General features: G+C 34.5%; 6 protein-coding genes across 9 annotated transcripts; 2 read left to right on the forward strand and 4 right to left on the reverse strand.

Annotated features, from left to right (window-relative positions):
* Positions 719–4481, reverse strand: LOC104729756 (phosphatidylinositol/phosphatidylcholine transfer protein SFH1). Of its 2 annotated transcripts, none has more exons than XM_010448754.1 (13): positions 4392–4481; positions 4151–4211; positions 3819–4071; positions 3145–3244; positions 2772–3038; positions 2595–2672; positions 2320–2471; positions 2141–2240; positions 1939–2028; positions 1724–1856; positions 1266–1642; positions 1094–1165; positions 719–1002 (listed from the first exon to the last, which is right to left on the reverse strand). In XM_010448754.1, exons 2-13 carry the CDS (start codon positions 4167–4169, stop codon positions 988–990), a joined length of 1656 nt encoding a protein of 551 aa, XP_010447056.1. In that variant the 5' UTR covers positions 4170–4211; positions 4392–4481; the 3' UTR covers positions 719–987. The 2 variants fall into 2 exon arrangements, with proteins under 2 accessions (XP_010447056.1, XP_010447055.1); XM_010448753.1 differs by having other exon boundaries at positions 1266–1648.
* Positions 5391–8654, forward strand: LOC104729758 (bifunctional dihydrofolate reductase-thymidylate synthase 2-like). 3 transcript variants are annotated; one of them, XM_010448755.2, is made up of 12 exons: positions 5391–5508; positions 5587–5659; positions 5880–5925; positions 6064–6569; positions 6654–7041; positions 7131–7175; positions 7275–7340; positions 7444–7505; positions 7598–7672; positions 7767–8056; positions 8143–8249; positions 8369–8654. In XM_010448755.2, the coding sequence occupies exons 2-12, from the start codon at positions 5628–5630 to the stop codon at positions 8477–8479; spliced, it is 1728 nt and encodes a 575-aa protein (XP_010447057.1). In that variant the 5' UTR covers positions 5391–5508; positions 5587–5627; the 3' UTR covers positions 8480–8654. The 3 variants fall into 3 exon arrangements, with proteins under 3 accessions (XP_010447057.1, XP_010447058.1, XP_010447059.1); XM_010448756.2 differs by having other exon boundaries at positions 5615–5659; XM_010448757.2 differs by lacking the exon at positions 5587–5659 and having other exon boundaries at positions 5415–5508.
* On the reverse strand, positions 10634–11804 carry LOC104729759. The gene has a single exon (XM_010448759.1). It carries the CDS (start codon positions 11463–11465, stop codon positions 10791–10793), a length of 675 nt encoding a protein of 224 aa, XP_010447061.1. The 5' UTR covers positions 11466–11804; the 3' UTR covers positions 10634–10790.
* On the forward strand, positions 15389–16599 carry LOC104716681 (40S ribosomal protein S25-3). The gene is made up of 4 exons (XM_010448761.2): positions 15389–15500; positions 15594–15668; positions 15840–15974; positions 16340–16599. The coding sequence occupies exons 1-4, from the start codon at positions 15498–15500 to the stop codon at positions 16451–16453; spliced, it is 327 nt and encodes a 108-aa protein (XP_010447063.1). The 5' UTR covers positions 15389–15497; the 3' UTR covers positions 16454–16599.
* LOC104729760 (F-box protein At2g16365-like) lies at positions 16617–18204 on the reverse strand. The gene is made up of 2 exons (XM_010448760.2): positions 17868–18204; positions 16617–17632 (listed from the first exon to the last, which is right to left on the reverse strand). The coding sequence occupies exon 2, from the start codon at positions 17624–17626 to the stop codon at positions 16772–16774; it is 855 nt and encodes a 284-aa protein (XP_010447062.1). The 5' UTR covers positions 17627–17632; positions 17868–18204; the 3' UTR covers positions 16617–16771.
* On the reverse strand, positions 18303–19880 carry LOC104729762 (probable pinoresinol-lariciresinol reductase 3). Its single transcript, XM_010448762.2, has 5 exons — positions 19607–19880; positions 19376–19510; positions 19028–19268; positions 18745–18948; positions 18303–18656 (listed from the first exon to the last, which is right to left on the reverse strand). The coding sequence occupies exons 1-5, from the start codon at positions 19778–19780 to the stop codon at positions 18490–18492; spliced, it is 921 nt and encodes a 306-aa protein (XP_010447064.1). The 5' UTR covers positions 19781–19880; the 3' UTR covers positions 18303–18489.

The raw sequence follows: 19981 nt of genomic DNA on the forward strand, positions 1-19981 counted from the left end.
ATCTTTTGGCTTTTGAAGAAAACAAATTAATGGTCCGAAGACTTCATGTGATCCTCTGTGTACTCTATTTTTTTTTTTCAATAACTCCTTAATTTTTGTACATTTTACATAAAAAAAAAAATCCTTTGTGTATTTCGCTATCTGTGTAACAATCAAAATCTCCAATAATGCAAGTAGCTTGGACCTTGGAGAAAGAGAGCTATATAATTAGTAGAACATCTATTGATTTGGTCGATTTCTACACACGTGTTTCCTTTTTTTTTCTTCTTTTCCTTTTAATGTTGTCACTAGAAACCAAATTTGTTTGGCAACAAGTTTAGCTTTCTGATATCTAATTTATATTTCGACGGACATGAAGCTCTCCTAGTTATTAGAAATAAATATAAATGTTTTAAGAAAAAAGTATATACTGTTGCAGGAAAAATATGATCCGTAAATGTCATGGAAGGTACATACAATCTTTGAGTGGGGGACTATCAAAAGAAAGACAACGAACGAAAGAGAGAGGACCAAAGGAAGTAATTAACGCAATGGCAAAATAAGGAAAAACAAAAATCAATTTGTGTTCTATCTTTTTGCAATCACATGACCCACCACACAACAAAATCCTACAATTTTTGTATATATATAATCAGATTTCCATTTACAAATTTATAATTTCTGTGACTAAATATATATATGTTACAATCTTACAGACACTGATATAATACAAATCCAATATAGCAAACGTATATTAGTTTAATCTCGTGGACAAAAAAAAAAAAATCACAAATAATGTTCAAAGAGAAATTAAAAGAAACGCACACACAAACAATGTCACAACCAAAAAGACAAATAGTTTCATTTTCAGATAGTAAAATATACAAGTCTGTTGCTTTTAAGCTGAATAATATATCTATTCCTCAAAAACAAAATCACAAACAAACTCTCTCAGTTTGATCCAACATTTTCTTACTTTATGATCTCATCTTCTTTCCTTTCGCTGAGTTAGAATCCGAAAAACTGAAATAATAGATAACACTATTAGTATATATGAATTACATAAACAAATGATGTTGAGTAGCTGATGTTTATGAATATGTTTTGTTCTTACCTTCTTCTTCTTCTTCTTTTTCTCAATGTACGCCAAAATCTCCTTCTGGCTCACAAGAGCTTCTTCCAGAGCCTAAACCAAAAAATAAACCCGTCGATTTATAGGTTCAAAATTAGAACTGGTTATATGAATTGTTTGAAACATTTTTGGTAGTTTAGGTTTTGCCTTATACCTTCTTGGTCTCAGTCAACTCTTGCTCAAGCACTTGAACACGGTTAAGTGCGGCCTGAAGTTTCTCCTCTTTCTCAGATTCGACATTAGCTGGTTTCAAGTCAAGGAACATGCATTTATCTTCCAACTCGGCCATACGTTTCACCATCAACATATACTCAGAGCTCGAGACTGGTGCTGCGAATTGAGCTTGATTTTGCTTAGACTTTGTAGATTCCTCATAGCACACTGAGTTTCCATATAAAGCAGCCTCAGTTAGTTTGCGGGGAACGTCTTTTGATAGCCTTACCATTGCAACAATGCCCATCACAAAGGCCATGACCCCTCCCACAAGCATTCCATCCCCTTTCGTTGGTGCCCCTTTCCTTACGTAACACTCTAGCCCTAAAGAAACTTTAGTGCGTGCAGAAGAAGAAACACTTAAAAGAATGAGCTAATACATGAGTGTATTATATATACCTTTAGAGATTGGGAAGTTTTCAGCTTTATGAGTTTTCACAGGCCATGCCATATCCATTGACTTGTCAATGGTTGTGATTTGCTTCTCATACGCATTGCCTTCATCGCTTTTCTTCTTGGTTCTCTCAAAGCTCTGCGGTGTGAATGGAGAATCTCAGTAATCTTTTTTCTACTTAGCTGATTGTAAAGATTTTACAGTATATTCTTTAACTTACTTCAGGAACTGAAGTTGATCTTCCTTGGTCTACGTGCTTCTGTTCATCTTCTGAAATCGGTGAGCACTTGGCTTCACGATTAATAGCCATCTGATTCCATTAAAAAACATGTTTTTTGTATGTGTGATCAGATTCATTTTTTGTGTGTCAATTTTGATAAATTTCAGTTCCTAATTAAGGTACATGTAAAAATGTTAATTACCTTTAGAATCTCTGGATCATTCCATGGACCTTTGTCAGAGCGCATACATCCTCCTTTGTCTTCACAAGTGCAAGCGCCTCCAAAGAACTCTGGCAACTCACTGTTTACAACACAAAACGTCTAATGAATATGCAAATTTATACATACATTTTATAACAAACGATTTCCTGATATATTACCTAGCATCGATGACTTCAAGCAATTTGCTATGATATTTGTTCCCAAGAACATGAATCTTTGATGTGGTCTTGGGATCAAGAAACGATTTAATGGTGCTCCACAATAACCGGAATCCAGAACCGGCATTGATAATGAACATCCGGTTCAATGTCTACAAGGTAAACCGGAAGTCAACAACTAATTAATTAAGCTCTCTCAATTGTTATTCTTTGCATTTTCTTTTCATTCTACGTTTATTGAGATATATAATTGAGATCAAACCATATATACATACCTCAGGATAGTTGTCATTGTCAATCTTAAGAAGCCTTTGAAGAAGCTCTCTAGCGGATTTGCTGAAGTTCTTAAGCCCCTAATCACTCATTAAACGCGCATACGAACAAAAACTATTAAATTAACACTCTTAATTTAATTTAAAGAGATAAGAAAGAAATGGGTTTATGGTGCATACCACGCCTTGCACGTCAAGAATAGTTGTGCTCTGATCAATGTATTTATTCGCTGCGACAGAACAAGAAGGAAACTTGATCTTGAAAGTCTTCTCGAACTCTTTGACATGGTATTTCACGTACCGGTCCATTGTTGTCACTTGGAGTAGCTTGTTAGCATCAATTTGGCCCAATCTCTCAATGTAGATAGGCCTGCCTTCCTTGTCTACTCCATGATAGCCTTGAGGGTAGTGCTTCATCACTTCATCGATCTCTTCGAACTCAAAATCCTTCATCACAATCAGAAACATACGTTACAGTGCTTTGCAACGAAGATTCACACACACAAGAGATGTAGATCAGTTAGGTCCAACTACATGCTCGTTTAGGATTTACCTCGATGATCGTGTCAGCGCCGAAATCTTTCCTCCATTGAATCATGTCACTCCACATCTGTTTAGCCTTCTCAATGTCAAACTTTCTTGCTCTCAAGAATCTGTTTTATGTTCATTATGATATTATGAATAATTTCTGATATAAGCATTATAATATGTATCTAAAAATAACGGACGCTCTTGAGTCTATTTGAACAATAGCCTATGTTGTTATTGTTTTTCCATTTTTCTAACTATTTTTACACAAAGCAATCAACCGCTTTAAACTTTGTAATGGATCCATGTCCAAGTCCAACGGTCTAAAAATGCAGAAATTGGTTTGAACTTTGAAAGATGATAGGAAAGCAAATGTTGGTCAGATCAAAATTTACATTGTATTTTTAATTGCTTTGAGGATTTCGTTTCCATAACTTTTTTCTGTTTTTTTTTTTGAAATAAGATTTGTTTTTGAATTCCTATAATATTTGAAAAAGGGTATGGAAATGGTTAGATATTATATCCATTTGACTTTGAACAAAACATATCATGGGTTTTAATTTTGTATATTGGCTATTACTCTAGAACGTAAAAAGACTATTTATGATTGTTTTTGGTCTCCTATAATATAACTCTTGTAAATATGGTAAGAAAATAAGCAGATTGAATAGGAATTGATAAGAAAACAAAATATCGTACCGAAGCATCATGTGGAGATCATCTAGTTTGGATGGTAAGAGCTCGTCAAGGACAAGAGCCTGACGAAAAGCATCAAGAGCTTGAAGATCTTCTGCGTCAATGTCATCCTCAATCGGCACGGACATGACTCTGCTACTACTTCTCCGACCTTTTTTCTTGAATGAATTCTTGAATCTGTTCGATGCATTTATGGCTTTCTTCTTCAACGAAGACATCTTCGCTATCTTCCTCTCTTCCTCCGACATCTCTATTTCTGATTAATTAACAGATTATATTTGCATTAGTCTTAAAGAAATAATTACTTGATCAAGACAAGATTTGAAATTACTAACCAGGTTTGGTCTCAGCCATGGTTAGATAAATTTGAAAGCACTCTGTTTCTCACGGATATACCTACCAAGACAATATTGTAAAAGATCATTCAAGAGAAGTTAGTTTAGATTGTATGAGAAAGGATAAGATGAAACTAAAGAATCAAGATGAGTAAAAAAACGAAAATGTATTTTACGATTTAAAGATGAGAAACCTAGAGAAATGATGAAATGAGAGAGCCTTTTTTTTTTTTTTTTTTACCTTATTGGAAGAGAGTGTTTGGGGAGAGGTAAGGGAGGTTGAAGATAATGGAGAGGCTCATTTGAAACTAGGTGAAAACATGTAGACAACTATTTAGGTTCTGATTCTAACAATCTATATATTGACAAGGTCCTAAAGTATTTGATAATATATAAATACTTTTAATAAAAAAATAACAATTATTTATATTAAAATAAATAAAGATATAGTTATAAACTAATGAACAACCAATCGTTTCTAACTAAAATAACAAATATGAGAGAAAGATGTCTTTGTTATTATATTAGGCGAAGTGCTGCCCACTACTTGGAACATTTTGTCAATGTATAAAATTCTTGATGTCAACCCAAGTATCTCTTGATGATATTGTTTTTATTTGTATGGTAATGTTATCCACCAAATATAAACATTTTACACATACAGTGACTTTGGTTTATAGTAAACTATGAAAACACCAAATAAAATTATCATTATAGTTTATATTAAGAATAAAAACATAATTTATATTTAAGGAAATAATTGCATATAATAGATTCAAATTTATAAATAATATATACACCATCACATGCTGATATTCCCCATAGACGGTGCTGAGATACATAATTGTTTCTTTGTTCACATATATATATATATCATTCACAATTATAGGTTCATACAAGAATTATAACATTGTACAACAAGCCAAAAAAACTCGATCTAATAATAAGTGATACATATGACAAACTATTTAAATATTAACTAGTCGTTAAAATTCAACTTTGGAGTCGTTTATCCATGTTCATATAATATATAACAGTACTTTGGATCCAATTTATTGTAATCAATTCTTAAAATAAATCGAATTAATCTTAATCATTGATTGAATAAACTAAAAGTTACTAGATATATTACTAAAAGGGCCTATCTCCAGTCCAATAGAGGTCCAATCAAGGCCCAATATATTATTAATGGGTCGATTTCCATTTTTTTTTGTTTCTGTTAAAACGACTCAGTGTGACTCGCCGTCGTATGACACCGTTTAATATCCTCTCCGAAAGCCCCGGAGCGGCCAAGACAGCGGCGTTTCACTCTCTCTACACCGCCTGAATCTGTTATGCGCTTGCTTCCGTCTTCAAAGGTTAGGGTTTTGGAGTCTCGAGTGATTATGTTTTTGGCTGTGTAAAACCAATTTGATTTGTTTTTTAATTTTGTTTAGGCCTTTGTTTGCAATTATGAATGTGTAGATTCACACTTTGAATGCGGATAGAAACTGGTGAAACTCCAATGAGGTTAGTTCTGTAGCTGCTTTGTTTTAGTAATTTGATAAAGTATTTAGATTTATTAATAGAAAGATTTGCTTACTTCTCTGAAGAACACTCTCATTTGCTTACTACACGTTTCTATGAGTTTAGGTCTTGAGCATTTTTTCCTTCAGCTATCAGAGCTCGAAGCTTATCCAATTTTAACTGACTTTGTCTTTGAAATTTTTGGTTTTTTTTTTCTGTTTAGGTGTTTGCCAAATCCCGCAAAGATTCTACCTTTAGCGTTTAAATCGGTCAGTGGTGAACTTGTTATTTGATGTAATTTGTGGATTTCTATGTCTATCTTTCAATCTTTGACTTATGTGTCGAGCTTCTGTTGCAATTGCATAGCTTGTTAATCTTCTCAACTTCTCTATGTCTTCAATTCTCAGGCTTTGCTGCCTTTGTCTCAAAGGTTGCTCTGTAGAGTTTCTCCCAAGCCATCCTCATTGGCAAACATCTCTAAGATTTCTATATCAACCATGGCAAGCAGCACTCTCAATGGAAATGTGACCATGGCTTCAAAGCTTCAGAGAACTTACCAAGTTGTGGTAGCTGCAACCAAGGATATGGGTATTGGTAAAGACGGAAAACTTCCATGGAATTTGCCTACCGACCTCAAATTCTTCAAGGATTTAACTCTAACCACTTCGGATTCCGCTAAGAAGAACGCTGTTGTAATGGGTAGGAAAACGTGGGAGTCTATTCCCTCGAAGTATAGGCCACTCCCTGGTCGCCTCAACGTTGTCTTAACTCGTTCTAGCGGTTTCAGTATAGCCGTCAATGAGAATGTTGTAACTTGCAGTAGCATTGAATCCGCGCTAGATTTATTAGCTGCACCTCCATATAGTCTGTCCATTGATAAGGTTTTTGTAATAGGAGGTGGTGACATATTGAGGTGTGTGTTCCTTACTCAGCAGGATTCTCATTGTTTTCGTGGTTTCCTTTTTCTTTGATTGTCTTGACAGTTGTTGTATTGTAGGGAATCATTGAATAGACCGCGCTGTGAAGCCATCCACTTAACTGAGATTGATACAAGTATTGACTGTGATACGTTTATTTCCCCGGTTGACACTTCTGCATATCAACCTTGGTGTTCGTCGTTTCCAATATGTGAAAATGGACTTCGATTTGCCTTCACGACTTATGTTCGTGTGAAGAATTCTTCTGCTGGTGAATCTCCTGATGAACGTGCTGAATCACAAGCCCTTCAAGTTGACTGGAAGAAGTTTTCATCTTTTCTCCCTAAGATGATTTTTGACCGGCATGAGGAACTCCTCTACTTGAATCTGGTCAAGGAGATAATCTCAAATGGAAACGTAAAGAACGATAGGACAGGGACTGGCACATTATCTAAATTCGGCTGTCAGGTGAGTTACTACCTCTTAATATATATCTGAATGTCTTGTTCTGGTTTGCTTCTTAAGGTTAATTAATCTCCATATTTTTGGATCCACAGATGAAATTCAACTTACGCAGGAATTTTCCACTTCTGACGACTAAGGTATGCTCACCTTTACAATGACTTTTCATGTTTTAAACCCAAAGAGAATTTGCTTTGTCTTCTCCACCTTACAAGATCCGTTTGCACTTTACTTAAAAGAGAGTTTTCTGGAGAGGTGTTGTTGAGGAACTTCTATGGTTCATAAGTGGTTCAACGAATGCAAAGGTAAGAGAACAGATCTTTTATCATTATCTTCATGCCTAGATCACATTTGGAGCATATGCAAATGAGCTATATTTTTTCTCTGAGAGGTTTGTGTAAGTGGCAGGTACTTCAAGAAAAAGGTATCCGTATATGGGATGGGAATGCGTCGAGAGACTATCTTGATGGGTAAACCTTAAACTTTAGTTCGACCTTTTTTGCTTTCAGAACTTGAAATCTTATGGCCATCACACTTATATTGTGAACACTTTTGATTTCAGTATTGGGCTGACTGAGAGAGAGGAAGGTGACCTTGGACCCGTTTATGGATTTCAATGGAGACACTTTGGTGCTAAGTCAGTAGCCAGTCTGTTGTTATCTCCTGGCTTTTCTGAGTTTTGGCAAAACATATATCTCTGTTTTAGCCATCTCGTTAATCTCGTTCTACAGGTACACAGATATGCATGCTGATTATACTGGCCAAGGATTTGATCAGCTCTTAGATGTAATTAACAAGATCAAGAATAATCCTGATGATCGACGAATCATAATGTCGGCTTGGAATCCTCCTGATCTGAAGTTGATGGCACTTCCTCCATGCGACATGTTTGCACAGTTTTATGTTGCAAATGGAGAACTTTCATGTCAAATGTATCAGCGCTCAGCCGATATGGGGCTCGGTGTACCGTTTAACATTGCCTCATACTCCCTTCTCACATGCATTCTCGCTCACGTCTGTGGTAGCGTTCAAATTTTCACTACGAAAGGGGTAAATTAATGATTTCGAACTTCAGTCATCTATTGATATTTTGTTGACATTATGCAGATCTTGTTCCTGGTGATTTTATCCATGTGATTGGAGATGCTCATGTTTACAAAAACCATGTCAAGCCTCTGCAAGAGCAACTTGAGAACCCACCAAAACCTTTTCCTGTGAGTATATATACGGGAAATGATCACTGATTCTTAGTCTTGTTTGAGTTTTGTGAATGCATGATCTACCAATAGTTCATTGCAACTGTATCCTTATTCATCATTGGATATATTTACAGGTTTTGAAGATAAATCCGGAGAAGAAACATATAGATTCTTTTGTTGCGGATGACTTTGAGCTCGTTGGCTATGATCCTCACAAGAAAATAGATATGAAAATGGCGGTTTAGCCCCCTAATTTTCTGGTACTATTCAGTCAGAACTTTCGTAGTTAGTATCGAATTAGTTTTCTTTTTACTAAGTGGAGAATCAAATCGTTTAGAATTTTATCATGAACAAAGTAAGTTGGAATTCAACTCAAGAAAAAAATCCTTTCATGAACAACTGAATATTTTCATGAGATAACTTTTTGATTTTTGCTAAAAAGAAACTTGATTCTTCTGTCTTTACTAATATTTACTTACTTGTATGAAACAAACCATAAACCGCAGAAGGATATTATAGTAGAATTAGATTCATAAGCTATATTATTGATATGAAGACTTCTTATTATGGGTTTTAAAATATGGCAATTAACTTGAATGTGAAATTAGGCTAGTTTAGCTTAGCAAAAAGTTGCTCATATGCTCTATGCTTGGTTTTCATAAGATGCACTGCCGACTTGAAGAAATATTTTTTTATTTAGTTTAGATAGTCTACATCCAAGAATCCTAAGGGTATTTATTTCCTCTACCAAAATATCTAGACAATTCTAATGCGACAATTCTAGTTGATGCGGTTAACAATAGAAAGACTTATGCCAAAGGAGAGATTCTAAGTGATGTTTTGTCTAAGTTACAAGAGCAAATGAATGGGTTGCTGATGACCCTTAAATGGACAATACGTTATGGTATAAATTCTCTGCCTCCTCAATCTTGTCATGTTGTATATGTACAATATGCAATATATTGAATACTTTCTGTCATTCTTTTTTCAATTTATATATATGGTGGTGACTACTGACTATGAAAGCAAGTTCGATTTGAAATGTCTTGGTCAATATAAGTATATATACAAAATACTCTTTTGAGTTCAAACCGTGTATATTTAACTCAACATGTTTAAAGAGAAAGCATAACTATTGATTTGTGTTAGTATCGTGACGATGATACCTCATCATTCAGATTCAATCCATATAATAGATGTGATCAACAAGCAAAAGAATAATAAGATAAGTAAAGGTAACCATTAAATTATTCATAACCTTTTTAACGTTTTTCCAATAATCAACTAGTCACATGTAAATAAAACGTATAAATTATACAATAAACAAAGTACAAGTAACATATATTATACGATATGTTCCTTGCAGGTTTATGCCTATCTCACGTGTATCCTTCGTAGATTGGCATCAATCTTTCTCATCGAAACGTATCTTGTCTCGTTCACCTTTCCAGATATTTGGTTCCTACACGTCAGATCGTTTCACCCTCACTCAGTTACAATCTAGTATCATTAATCTTACTTAACCGATTCGAAACCAATTAAAAAAAAAACTTATATCTCGCAAGAGAGCAGGGTTATATTTATAGTATAAATGTTTTGTTTACATAAAAATCGAGTTACTAGAGGATTTCTATGTTTTCATATATATAATTATATTTATGTTGCTTGCATGTAATTAAAAGCTGTAATAGATAGTACATTACAACATTTTCAAACTATATCTTATCTATTATAAAGTTATAAAGATTTGTAAATTTAATGCGAATACGTTAGCCAATGCATGTTCTTATCGAACAGCCTTACGTCATATATAGCATATGTCTCGGCATAAAAATTAAGCATGTCCGATACCTAATCTCTAGTTAGTTCGTAATATCAAAGAATCAATACTCTAGTGTTGGCTTATCAATAGCACATTTTTGCATGCAAATAAATAAGTTATGGGTGAAAAGATTAATTCTACACTAACAATGGGATCTTAAATATTCCCAATCTGAGACCTAGATCGATGACGTGACGACATATATAGTTAGTACCAACAATTCCCTCTATAATGCTTTCTTTTCCCTTTTATCCATAACAGCATAACCCTAATGCTATCCAGCATTTCGAAACACCATTATTAATTATATGCATCTATATTTACTTTATGTAAATCCTCTACAAATCAGGTAATAGCTAGTAAATATTATATGCAAAAATAAATAAAAAAAATGGATTTGACGATGGAAAACTCCAACCTTTGGTTAAACAAAAAAAAAAGGTTTAATTTGGTTAAAATTTGCAAGTGTCTTAAGTACAGCACATATATTTGTTTGATGAATGTTTTCAATTTAACTCATTACAAGTATGCTATCATCTCAGATTAAACCTACGATTAATAAGCAAAGCTGCAAAAGTAACATCCAATACCATTTGTTGTATTTACTTAAACATCCTTAAAGGATTACAAGGGTTAATTAGATAAAGAGATTTTCTAAGGCAAAGTAACAACATTACGAAACAGAGGATCCAAGTTTATAACCAGAAACAAACATTAACTAACAAAGAGAGGATCTAGATTATCAAGTGTTCTTCATCCTTTTGAATCCTCTTTTGTCTCGCGATGAAAGCTTCAATCTTTGTCCTAAACTGCTCGTTGCTCATTCCATCTTCTGGTTTCTTAACCCTCACTACTACTTTCTTGTCGGAGTCACAAATCCTTAGATGCTTCTCCGACACATACCTCTTCATGACTTTCCCACCATTGCTACTCTCCAGCGGCTGAACCGCCTCAAACGCCTTCTGCGATTGGCATCTCTCGAAAGTAACCCTTTTCACTCCACTAGTCTTCTTTAGCTGTTCTGTTTTCGTCTCGTAAACTTCGGATCTCTTCTTCTCACTCTTGTGAACAAACTCTTGGTAAAGATCGTTGCTTGCAGTTGCAGCTTCCGTTGTCGTCTTTAAAGGCTCGTGACTAGAGGAGCTGTATCGTCCGGATTTCGCGAAAAGAGTAATTACAATTGCGTTTCCGACGAAGAAAACGAATCTAGGGCTAACGAGAAACACTGCTGCTCCCTTGAAAATGTCACCGGAGAGTTTTACAGAAGGGAAAGAGAGTTTGGAGATCAAGATCAGAAGAAAAAGCAGCTCGATCACTCTGAACAAGCTCGTGAACGATCTTATTGCTTGAAAATTCAAGATTCCTCTTGATTTCTCCATCTTCAAGTGTTGAAACTTAACTGAATCCATCAAAAGATGATTCCAATTGCGGAAAAGAAAAAACACAGGGACGAAACGAAGAAGAAAAAGAGAGGCTTAAAAAAAGGGATCGTGGGAGTGGTTTTAAGGTCACTCGAAAGAAGTGGTATTTACGGAAACAAAGTGAGAAGCAGAGTGTTTTGCCATCAAGAGATGAAACAGAGGAAGAAGAACAATAGCCATGGTGAACAATGAGTACCAGTTTGTGCAGTTATGTTTCATTAAGTAAAAAACAGATGATTCAAGAATATTTATGTGCTGATGATCTTCGTTCTTTTGTTAGACCTAGTTTTTATTATGTGTTTTGTTTTCTTCTTCTTGGGTTTGTATTGTAAGGTATTGATTTGAGTTGGTTACGCTTATTATTTATAGACTTAAGGATATATCCATCATTTTTTAATTTTAATCTATTTTATTTTAATATATTGAATAAAATACTATTCTCTAGAGAGCTTTTTATTTTTGAAGAAAACATCAAAATGGGTTGTACTATTTATTTGTTTTTACTTTTAATTGTGAACAGCATTTGTTTGCTTTTTTTTTTTTTTACTTTATCCATAATATTATTCTCAATGCTCCCAAAAGCTGTCCTTGCTATTTTTCATCGCCCATGAGGTCATGAGTCATGACCAATCACATCTTCTTCTTCTTATTCCCTGATCTGTTTTCATCATTTATTCGATATTTTCTTCATATATAATGTTGTTTACATACAAATATGTGCATCTTCTAGTCTTGTAGATAAATCTGAAGATGCTACTGTAAATATTATTTTAAAATTAATAATGTGAAGGGTTAACACATAAATTTATCAGAGGATTTCTAAAAGTTTTTGTCGTGCTCATTTAGACTAATATTCTTTTTTACATCTATTTAGACTCATATTCTTGTTTCAGAAAGTGTTGTTTTTGCAGACAAAATATCTCTCAATTGACCTAACGATTATTAACAACAATGTAAAACATAACCAAATTTTAAGAGTCAGTCTTATTTTGTACAAGTATAATATAGAGGTACTTTGGCTCGTCGTCTGGCCACGCCAAATCACATCTTCTGCAATAACTTAATGCTCTCAAATGTTGAGCTTTTCAGTCTAAAGACAAAATACACAACTAATATATACATAGTAACTAAAACGTTTGCGTTTTAATTGATGCGTGCAAAACATTACAAAAATTACAAGAAGAAGCAGTTACTTAAAAAATAGTCTGCTACTATTAAAGTGGACAATACAATTGGAAGCTGTCAAATCCAGATATTTAAAAAACTAAAGTAATGAAGAGTTATTTGGTACCAAAAGATATGTTACTTAATTCAAGACTGACAAGAGTCCAACTATCTCTGATCACCTATGATGGTTTTTTTTTTCTTTGTAAATTTAATCGTCACATTTAATAAAAATTAGAAATTGTTAGTAGTAGGATTAAGATGTTAAAAAAAAGCAAAAAAAATTGTGACGAAATTCTATTGTGAAAAAAAATCGGATACACTTCACCCAACCAGCTCTCTTTTAGCTGACTGTTGGTTACTTGGTTTATGAATTATGAGGTTCCAAGTTCCAACATTATAAGGGTTTGTATAATGTTTGTCTTCATTAATTCAAACCTCTAAAGTGTATAAGTTAGTCATAAATCATAATATACGAATCCACACGTCTACATAGATAAGATAATACTGGAAAATCGCAGTATACATAAATTTACGTACACGTGAAACTGAGACGCCAGACTCAATATATCTATGTCTAGCTAACTACGTACACACACATATGCAACTGTAAAAACTATATATCAATAGGCGTTGTCGACAGAAAGTTTTGGTCGATAAGAAAAGGAATTTTAACAGTCATAACCTTCTTTCTTTTCTTTAATACTCTTTGGAAAGGTAGGGAAAAAACTGCAAGCCACAAATAATTAAGCCCCAAAAATTCTGAAAGGCCATTATAGATAGTCTTTTTGAATGTAAGAAGCTCTTTTATTAGTTTTCTATTTACATCTTTCAAATATATATATATGTGAAATGGGTAATAAATTATTCAAATAACAACAAACAAGATCATATCATATGAAATATATAAAAAGCATATTTCCAAGAAACTTATTTTGTTCACATAAGATACTTTTTTTTTTTTATATCCCACAAAAATATATTTTAGAAACATTGAATAACATTCCACAAATTATACAGATTTTCCCAATATATAGATTTAGAAGATTATCTTCTAGCAGAAAGCCCATTTGGCAATACGGAATGGAACACTTAAGTGAGAGCGATTTCCTTCTTCACTAAGACATACTCAACATTATACACTTTTTTGTCTCTTTTTTTTCGGGGTCTCTCTTTAATAATTTATCAACTTTAACTTTTCTTTTCCGTAATATGAAGGACCTCATCTTGTTTGTAATTAACTTGTCTTTTTTAGAGTTTTTGAGTCACCTAAACTTTCCGTTATGGACATGATTGGCTGGCTAAGTTGATAAAACTCGATCTCCAATTTCTTTAAATTATCCATTCGTTTCGTAGACTTTGTATTTGTAGTAGTATCCAAAATCTTCTCTCCTTTTTTCCTTCAGAATTCTGGCGCTTATGAAAACTTTTCTTGAATACAAATTTAAATGTGAAAAGGTGGAACTAATATACGTATATGGTCCCTCGTAAAAGAAAAAAAAGTCATATAAATACACGTATGGTCCTTGAACAAGTAGCTTTTATTTGATTCTGGAATATATGGTTCTAGTGAAACACATTATCTACCTAGTAATATGGCATAATTTACTGTTGAATTACTCGATCCATTGTGTAATATAACACGATCTTTTGGAAATCTATTGGACGGGACAACTGATGATTTTGTGCTAAATCTACTAATTTACTATATCATCGTAATTTCCAAGAGGTATTACATACATCTAATGATCTACCAATGGAAAACTCCTTTATTGTCTGCTCTCTCACTCTCTCTACGAACTCCTTTGTCTAGTTAAGTAGCCCAAGTAATAAGTCCAGTAAAAAATGTCCAACGAGAGTTGAACGTTAAGCTAATACTCTCTCCGTTTCAAAATATAGGATGTTTTAAGCAAAGCACGCAGATTAAGAAGTTTTTACTTTTAACAAGTTCAACCAATCAGATACAATACTGCATAATATAAAATACTAAAATAATCTAAAAGTTGCATTGAAATTTGAAAGCATCTTATATTATGAAACAAAAACCTTCTCCAAAACATCCTATATTTTGAAACGGAGAGAGTAATAAACATGAGCCCAAATGATGAGTTCTATTCTGAATCATAGCTTCACCTAGCCTAATTTTTCGATTAGGTAAAATAAGCCTAAATTTATCCAAGAGTAGTTAACAAATAAACGTTGCTAATAAGTAACAGAGTTGCAAAGAGAGAAAAACTCAAGTAAATGAAAATTGAAGGATGGTGAGACAAGTAATTGCAAAAACCCTTATAAGTTTTTCATTATTTTTGCAAAAATCACATAAGAAATGTTAAATCAAGATTTAAGAAAAATGTGTGACTAAAAAAAAACATATGAAACCAAAGAGAATTATACTCCCTCTGTATCAGAATACTTGATGTTCTAGAATTTTTTCTTGTATCACAAAGGATGATTTTCTGTATACTTTTATCAATTAATACTAAGAAATTACAAATTTTAAAAATCATTAAATGAGAATTTAAAAATTTGATGAAATACTATTAGTTAATAATTATAAAAATATGTTATTATAAATGAAAAATACACTAAACATTAAATGTTTTTCTTAATTTATACAGAGAGAGTATTAATCTGCCATTGTACCGAATAAAATGAAAATATTATTGTTTGATCCAAAACATAAAATATATAATTTGAGAGGGTATTTATTTATAATTAATAAAAACTAAAATAGAGTAATTTCCCTGTGAGAGAACTCAACATCGTCTAGGGTTTATTCAAGGTCAATTTATTCAATTCATTGTTTAAAAAGTTGTTCATATCGTAGCGCCGCTCCTCTCTTGTCCAGATCCAACAATGGTGTGTGTCTGCTCTCTCACTCTCTTTCACTATCCATATTCTCTTTGTCTTGATGATCTGACTAACAATGGCTTCTCTGTCTGAATCTACTAGGCACCCAAGAAAGACAAAGTTCCTCCTCCTTCCTCTAAACCCGCCAAATCCGGTGGCGGCAAGCAAAAGAAGAAGGTCAACTTTTTTTTTCCTTTTCTTCTTAAAATCTCATCTTTTGTCTCGCAGTTACATATTCTGAATCATAAAGTTAGATTCTTTTGATCTGGGTTTATCTCATTATGATCCCTTTTCCCCTGTTTTTTTCACTAAGTACTGATTATTACTTTTTGCTTTGGGAATGAACAGAAGTGGAGCAAAGGAAAACAAAAGGAGAAAGTGAACAACATGGTTCTGTTCGACCAAGCAACCTACGACAAGCTTCTCTCTGAAGCTCCCAAGTTCAAATTGATCACTCCTTCTATCCTCTCTGACCGTTTGAGGGTAAAAAAAACTTTTAACTTTATTTCTGAGAGCTGGCAATGTTTTGTCTGATAGAATATGGCATTGGTGACACTGTAGTTGTGAACTGTGTGTTATTAGTACTTCTTGATAGATAACATCTAAGGGTCTTACTTGATAGCTTTAGATTATAATGGAGATTGCATTGTATGTAAAGAGTGTTGTTAATGATACTTGAGTAATGTCTGTAGGTGAATTCCTCTGATCAACTGATTCTTTAATTTCTTGTTTCTGTTGGAAATATCTCTTTACTCTTTGGTGCCTTAACGATATTTTATTGATCTTACGAACACATTTGGATTTTAGATTACTACTAGTTTTGACATAAGCTTGTGTTATTGGTACAGATCAATGGATCGCTTGCTAGGAGGGCAATCAGAGACTTGATGGCTAAGGGAACCATCAGGATGGTCTCTGCTCACTCAAGCCAACAGATCCACACTAGGGCAACCCACGGCTAGCTTCTGAAGAATGTTTTTGCTGTTTTATCTCTATCTTTTATCCATTTTCTCTGTAGACCATTATCTTTCTAGAATGCACCTTTACTTGCAGTTGCAGACATTTGAGTATACTACTTTAATCTTATGAGATTTTGGAGAGAACAATATTGTTTTGAAACAAGGCTCTAGAAAATTTACTTATATCACACACGGTAAAAATGATTACACCAGTATTACTTGTAGATTTTGCTGTCACAGTAACAATTTTATTTGAAGTAGGTAGATACTAGTTTTGTATTGTGTTCTGACACCAGCAAGATTGGCGTTACAGAATTTGTTTCACCTTAAATCCTCAGTATTCCAGACGAAGAGGGAGTTGGTTTTTCTACAGCCTGTCGGGTTTAAACCGTTGAGAGCCTTCTTCATCATTGCCATTGCTGCAATACTTGGAAACTGCTTCTCTAGTGCAGTGCTCTGTGGGTTGACCTCTTTCCCTCCTCTTGGTACATGAGTCTCTCCAGCTTTTTTCTTACACCATCTCTGAATCCATGGGTTAACGTCTTCTCCCATATTAAGATTCTTGATTTGTGATGCGGAGGGTTTTTGATATCTTCTGGATCCGGGTTTGTTGATTTCGATTATTCTGTGGAAGAAGTAGTTCACCTTCTTCCCTGATGGTCCCTCTTCGACAGCCATCATGCTGTCGGTTTCATTTCCGCTATAATATGATGTGTTTGTCTTCAGACGTTTGACCTGTGATCTAGTGTTGGTTTCAGAGTCAGACCATATACGCTTGCACTCGCTGAGCAGCTTGGTGTTGTTGTTTTGAAAGTGTTCCACTTTCATACTTTGAGTAGCTGCACTGCTTGTTTGGCCTTCATTCCCATCTATCGAGTCTTCTCTGTCCGCAACAATTGGCGGTTCATTGTTCATGTCAGGTACTAGTTTGACACTTGGAAGAGCTGAATCAGGATTAGGAAACAGATCAAGAACTCCACTCAACATTTTTCCTTTTAGTTTCAAGGAACCTGTTGACGCTTTCACCAGTTGACCATCTTCCGGTAAGTTATTAATCTCCTTGGAGCACTTCCCATCTCTGTTTCTACGAGTCCAACGACTTAACCAGGCAGGTTGATAACCATGAACACAAATCTGTGTGTTAATCTTGCTTAAGCCCATAACGTGTTCAGACATTTGTACCTAAAAGACATTGAATCTCATAAGTCACAATTTAAATCTCTCTTGTCAAACATTAACACTAGCTCTTGTTCCAATCAAGTTTCACAAAATAAAGGAAAAGAAAGCAATTTCTATCACACTACTATAACTGTTTAAAGAAATCGAGGCAAACAAGAAAAACGAGTAATCACAAAACTGAGTGCGTCGAAAAATTAGGAATGTTAGAAACTGAAGCGGACATGGAAAGAGATGTTACCGTGTAAGTGGCCGATACGTGGAAGAACAGAAGGAAACTTGAATACGAGGTTCGATTTTGTCTTCAAGCAAATGTGTCTATCTGTGTTAAGGTTGGAAGAAAACGTAAAGAGAGATCTTATTAAAAAACAAGAGGCTGAGAAATAAAGGTTAGTCTTGTCGGGATCACTCGTTCACTCCATTCCCTTAAACCTCGTACTTTTGGATAGGCTCTTAGAATCACATTCTTTTAATTGACGTGTTCCATTGTGTGCCATAGTTGCTTCCTTTTAGCGCTGTTTCTATCGTAAAATTAATTTAAAGTTGGTTCCAACTCTATCTGAACTGAATCCTTAACTTATCACTCTACCCCACAAAAGCACATACTTCATTGTTGCTATTTCTATAATTTGTGATTTTCATGAGGCTTGAACCTATGATCTTGATACCATGTAACTGATAATTTTGGATCCTTTGATCATCAGAAGCAATTGTCTTACACTCTTTCCAAGCACAGATCAATTGGGTAAAAATAATACTAGAGAGATGGGTTCCTCAAGAAACAGAGGTGTTACAGAAGTGTAAAGAGATCTCTGAAATACTATGAGACAAAATGTGATTGACTTTGCTATTTGAATATCATCCTAGAGAAGAGTATCAAGAAACTCGCTCACGGTCATGTATTTGACATCAGGGTAAAGCTCAGTACCATTCACTCCACCTGACGACTCGATATCGAAGTATGTATGATCCCCTTTGACAAATACAGAGTATATGAAGACCATCTCCATGTTATCCGGATACGGAGTCTCTGCATTATAGAAACAGAAAAGCTGAAGTTAGAAAAGTTTTTGAAAATTGAAGGCAGATGTTGGTAGTAAATGTGTTGATGATGGCACCTTTGATCTTCTTGAGAAGTTGATTCTCTGTAACAAAAGTTTTCTCAAGCTTCTTCTCAATCTTGCCCTCCCAGAGCTGAACAAGATCATTCATGGAACACATGTTTTCGGGTGGTCTAAGGTACAAGGTTTTATTCAGTGTTCGAGGATCATCTATCGTTTTGATGGTAAATGCCGCAACATCAACGTCATTCACGAATACAGCTATACACAAAAAACACACAGAAACACTCAGTTTCAGACCTCACAAGATTGTATACACTTGAGTAAAAAAAGAACAAACCTTTAACGTTTCCATCTCCAAAAACTGTGACTTTATTATCGATTGGAGGAGAATGAAGACCCGGTTGAACAAGCGAAGGAAGTAGAATTCTCATGAACAATCCACAGCAAATGTATGTATATGGAATACCTTCTGATTCAATCATACGCTTGATCTGAGATTTCTTAGAATAGAAACCGTGATCAAGATCTGAGACTTGTGTTTTATCCGGATTTGCTCCATATTCAGCAGGTATAAACCTCTACAAAAACAAAACCACAATGTCCTGCTCTAGTCAGAGAGAGATCTAACGCACATTCAAGAATCAGTTTCATTGCTTATACAAAGATCAATGGCTAAAGAAGAGACCTTGATGGAACCAGATTGTTTGATGAGTTTGATAAGGAGTTTCTGATCAAGAACATGTTTTGATGGAATTGCAGAGATCACCACATCTACTTTACTCACTGCTTCCTCTAAGCTTCTTTCATCCTCTAATGAACCCTAAACCCATTTAATACGAAATCCAAATCAAACGAAGAAAAAAAAAAAGTCAAAACTTTGAGATTACAGAGTATTTTCAAAGAGTGAGGGAAAGACCTTGAGGAGAGTAACGCCGGCGTCGGAGAGAGATTTCAGGTTATCGGAGAGAGTGGAGTGTCTGGTGAGAGCGAAAGTCGGGTGACCCGATTGGATACTGAAACGGGTCAAATAGTTCCCTAATCGTCCTGTTGCTCCGATGATCAAAACTCTGCTCTTCTTCTCCTCCTCCATTTAATACTATCAATACAAACTCGTGGTATAGAGAGGATTTAGGGTATTTGAGTTGCAACAGGTGGGTTTGGTGTTGTGTCGTTTTTCAGTTTGTCGTGTCGTTTTGGAATCTTAGTCTTTGCTTCAGTTAGCAATAAGAGACGTGGTCTCACTAGTTTGTTTGAGTCAATTCAGTTTGCGTCTTAATAGGACTTAGTTGAG

Source organism: Camelina sativa, chromosome 12, assembly GCF_000633955.1.
Source record: "Camelina sativa cultivar DH55 chromosome 12, Cs, whole genome shotgun sequence".
Classification (NCBI taxonomy): domain Eukaryota; kingdom Viridiplantae; phylum Streptophyta; class Magnoliopsida; order Brassicales; family Brassicaceae; genus Camelina; species Camelina sativa.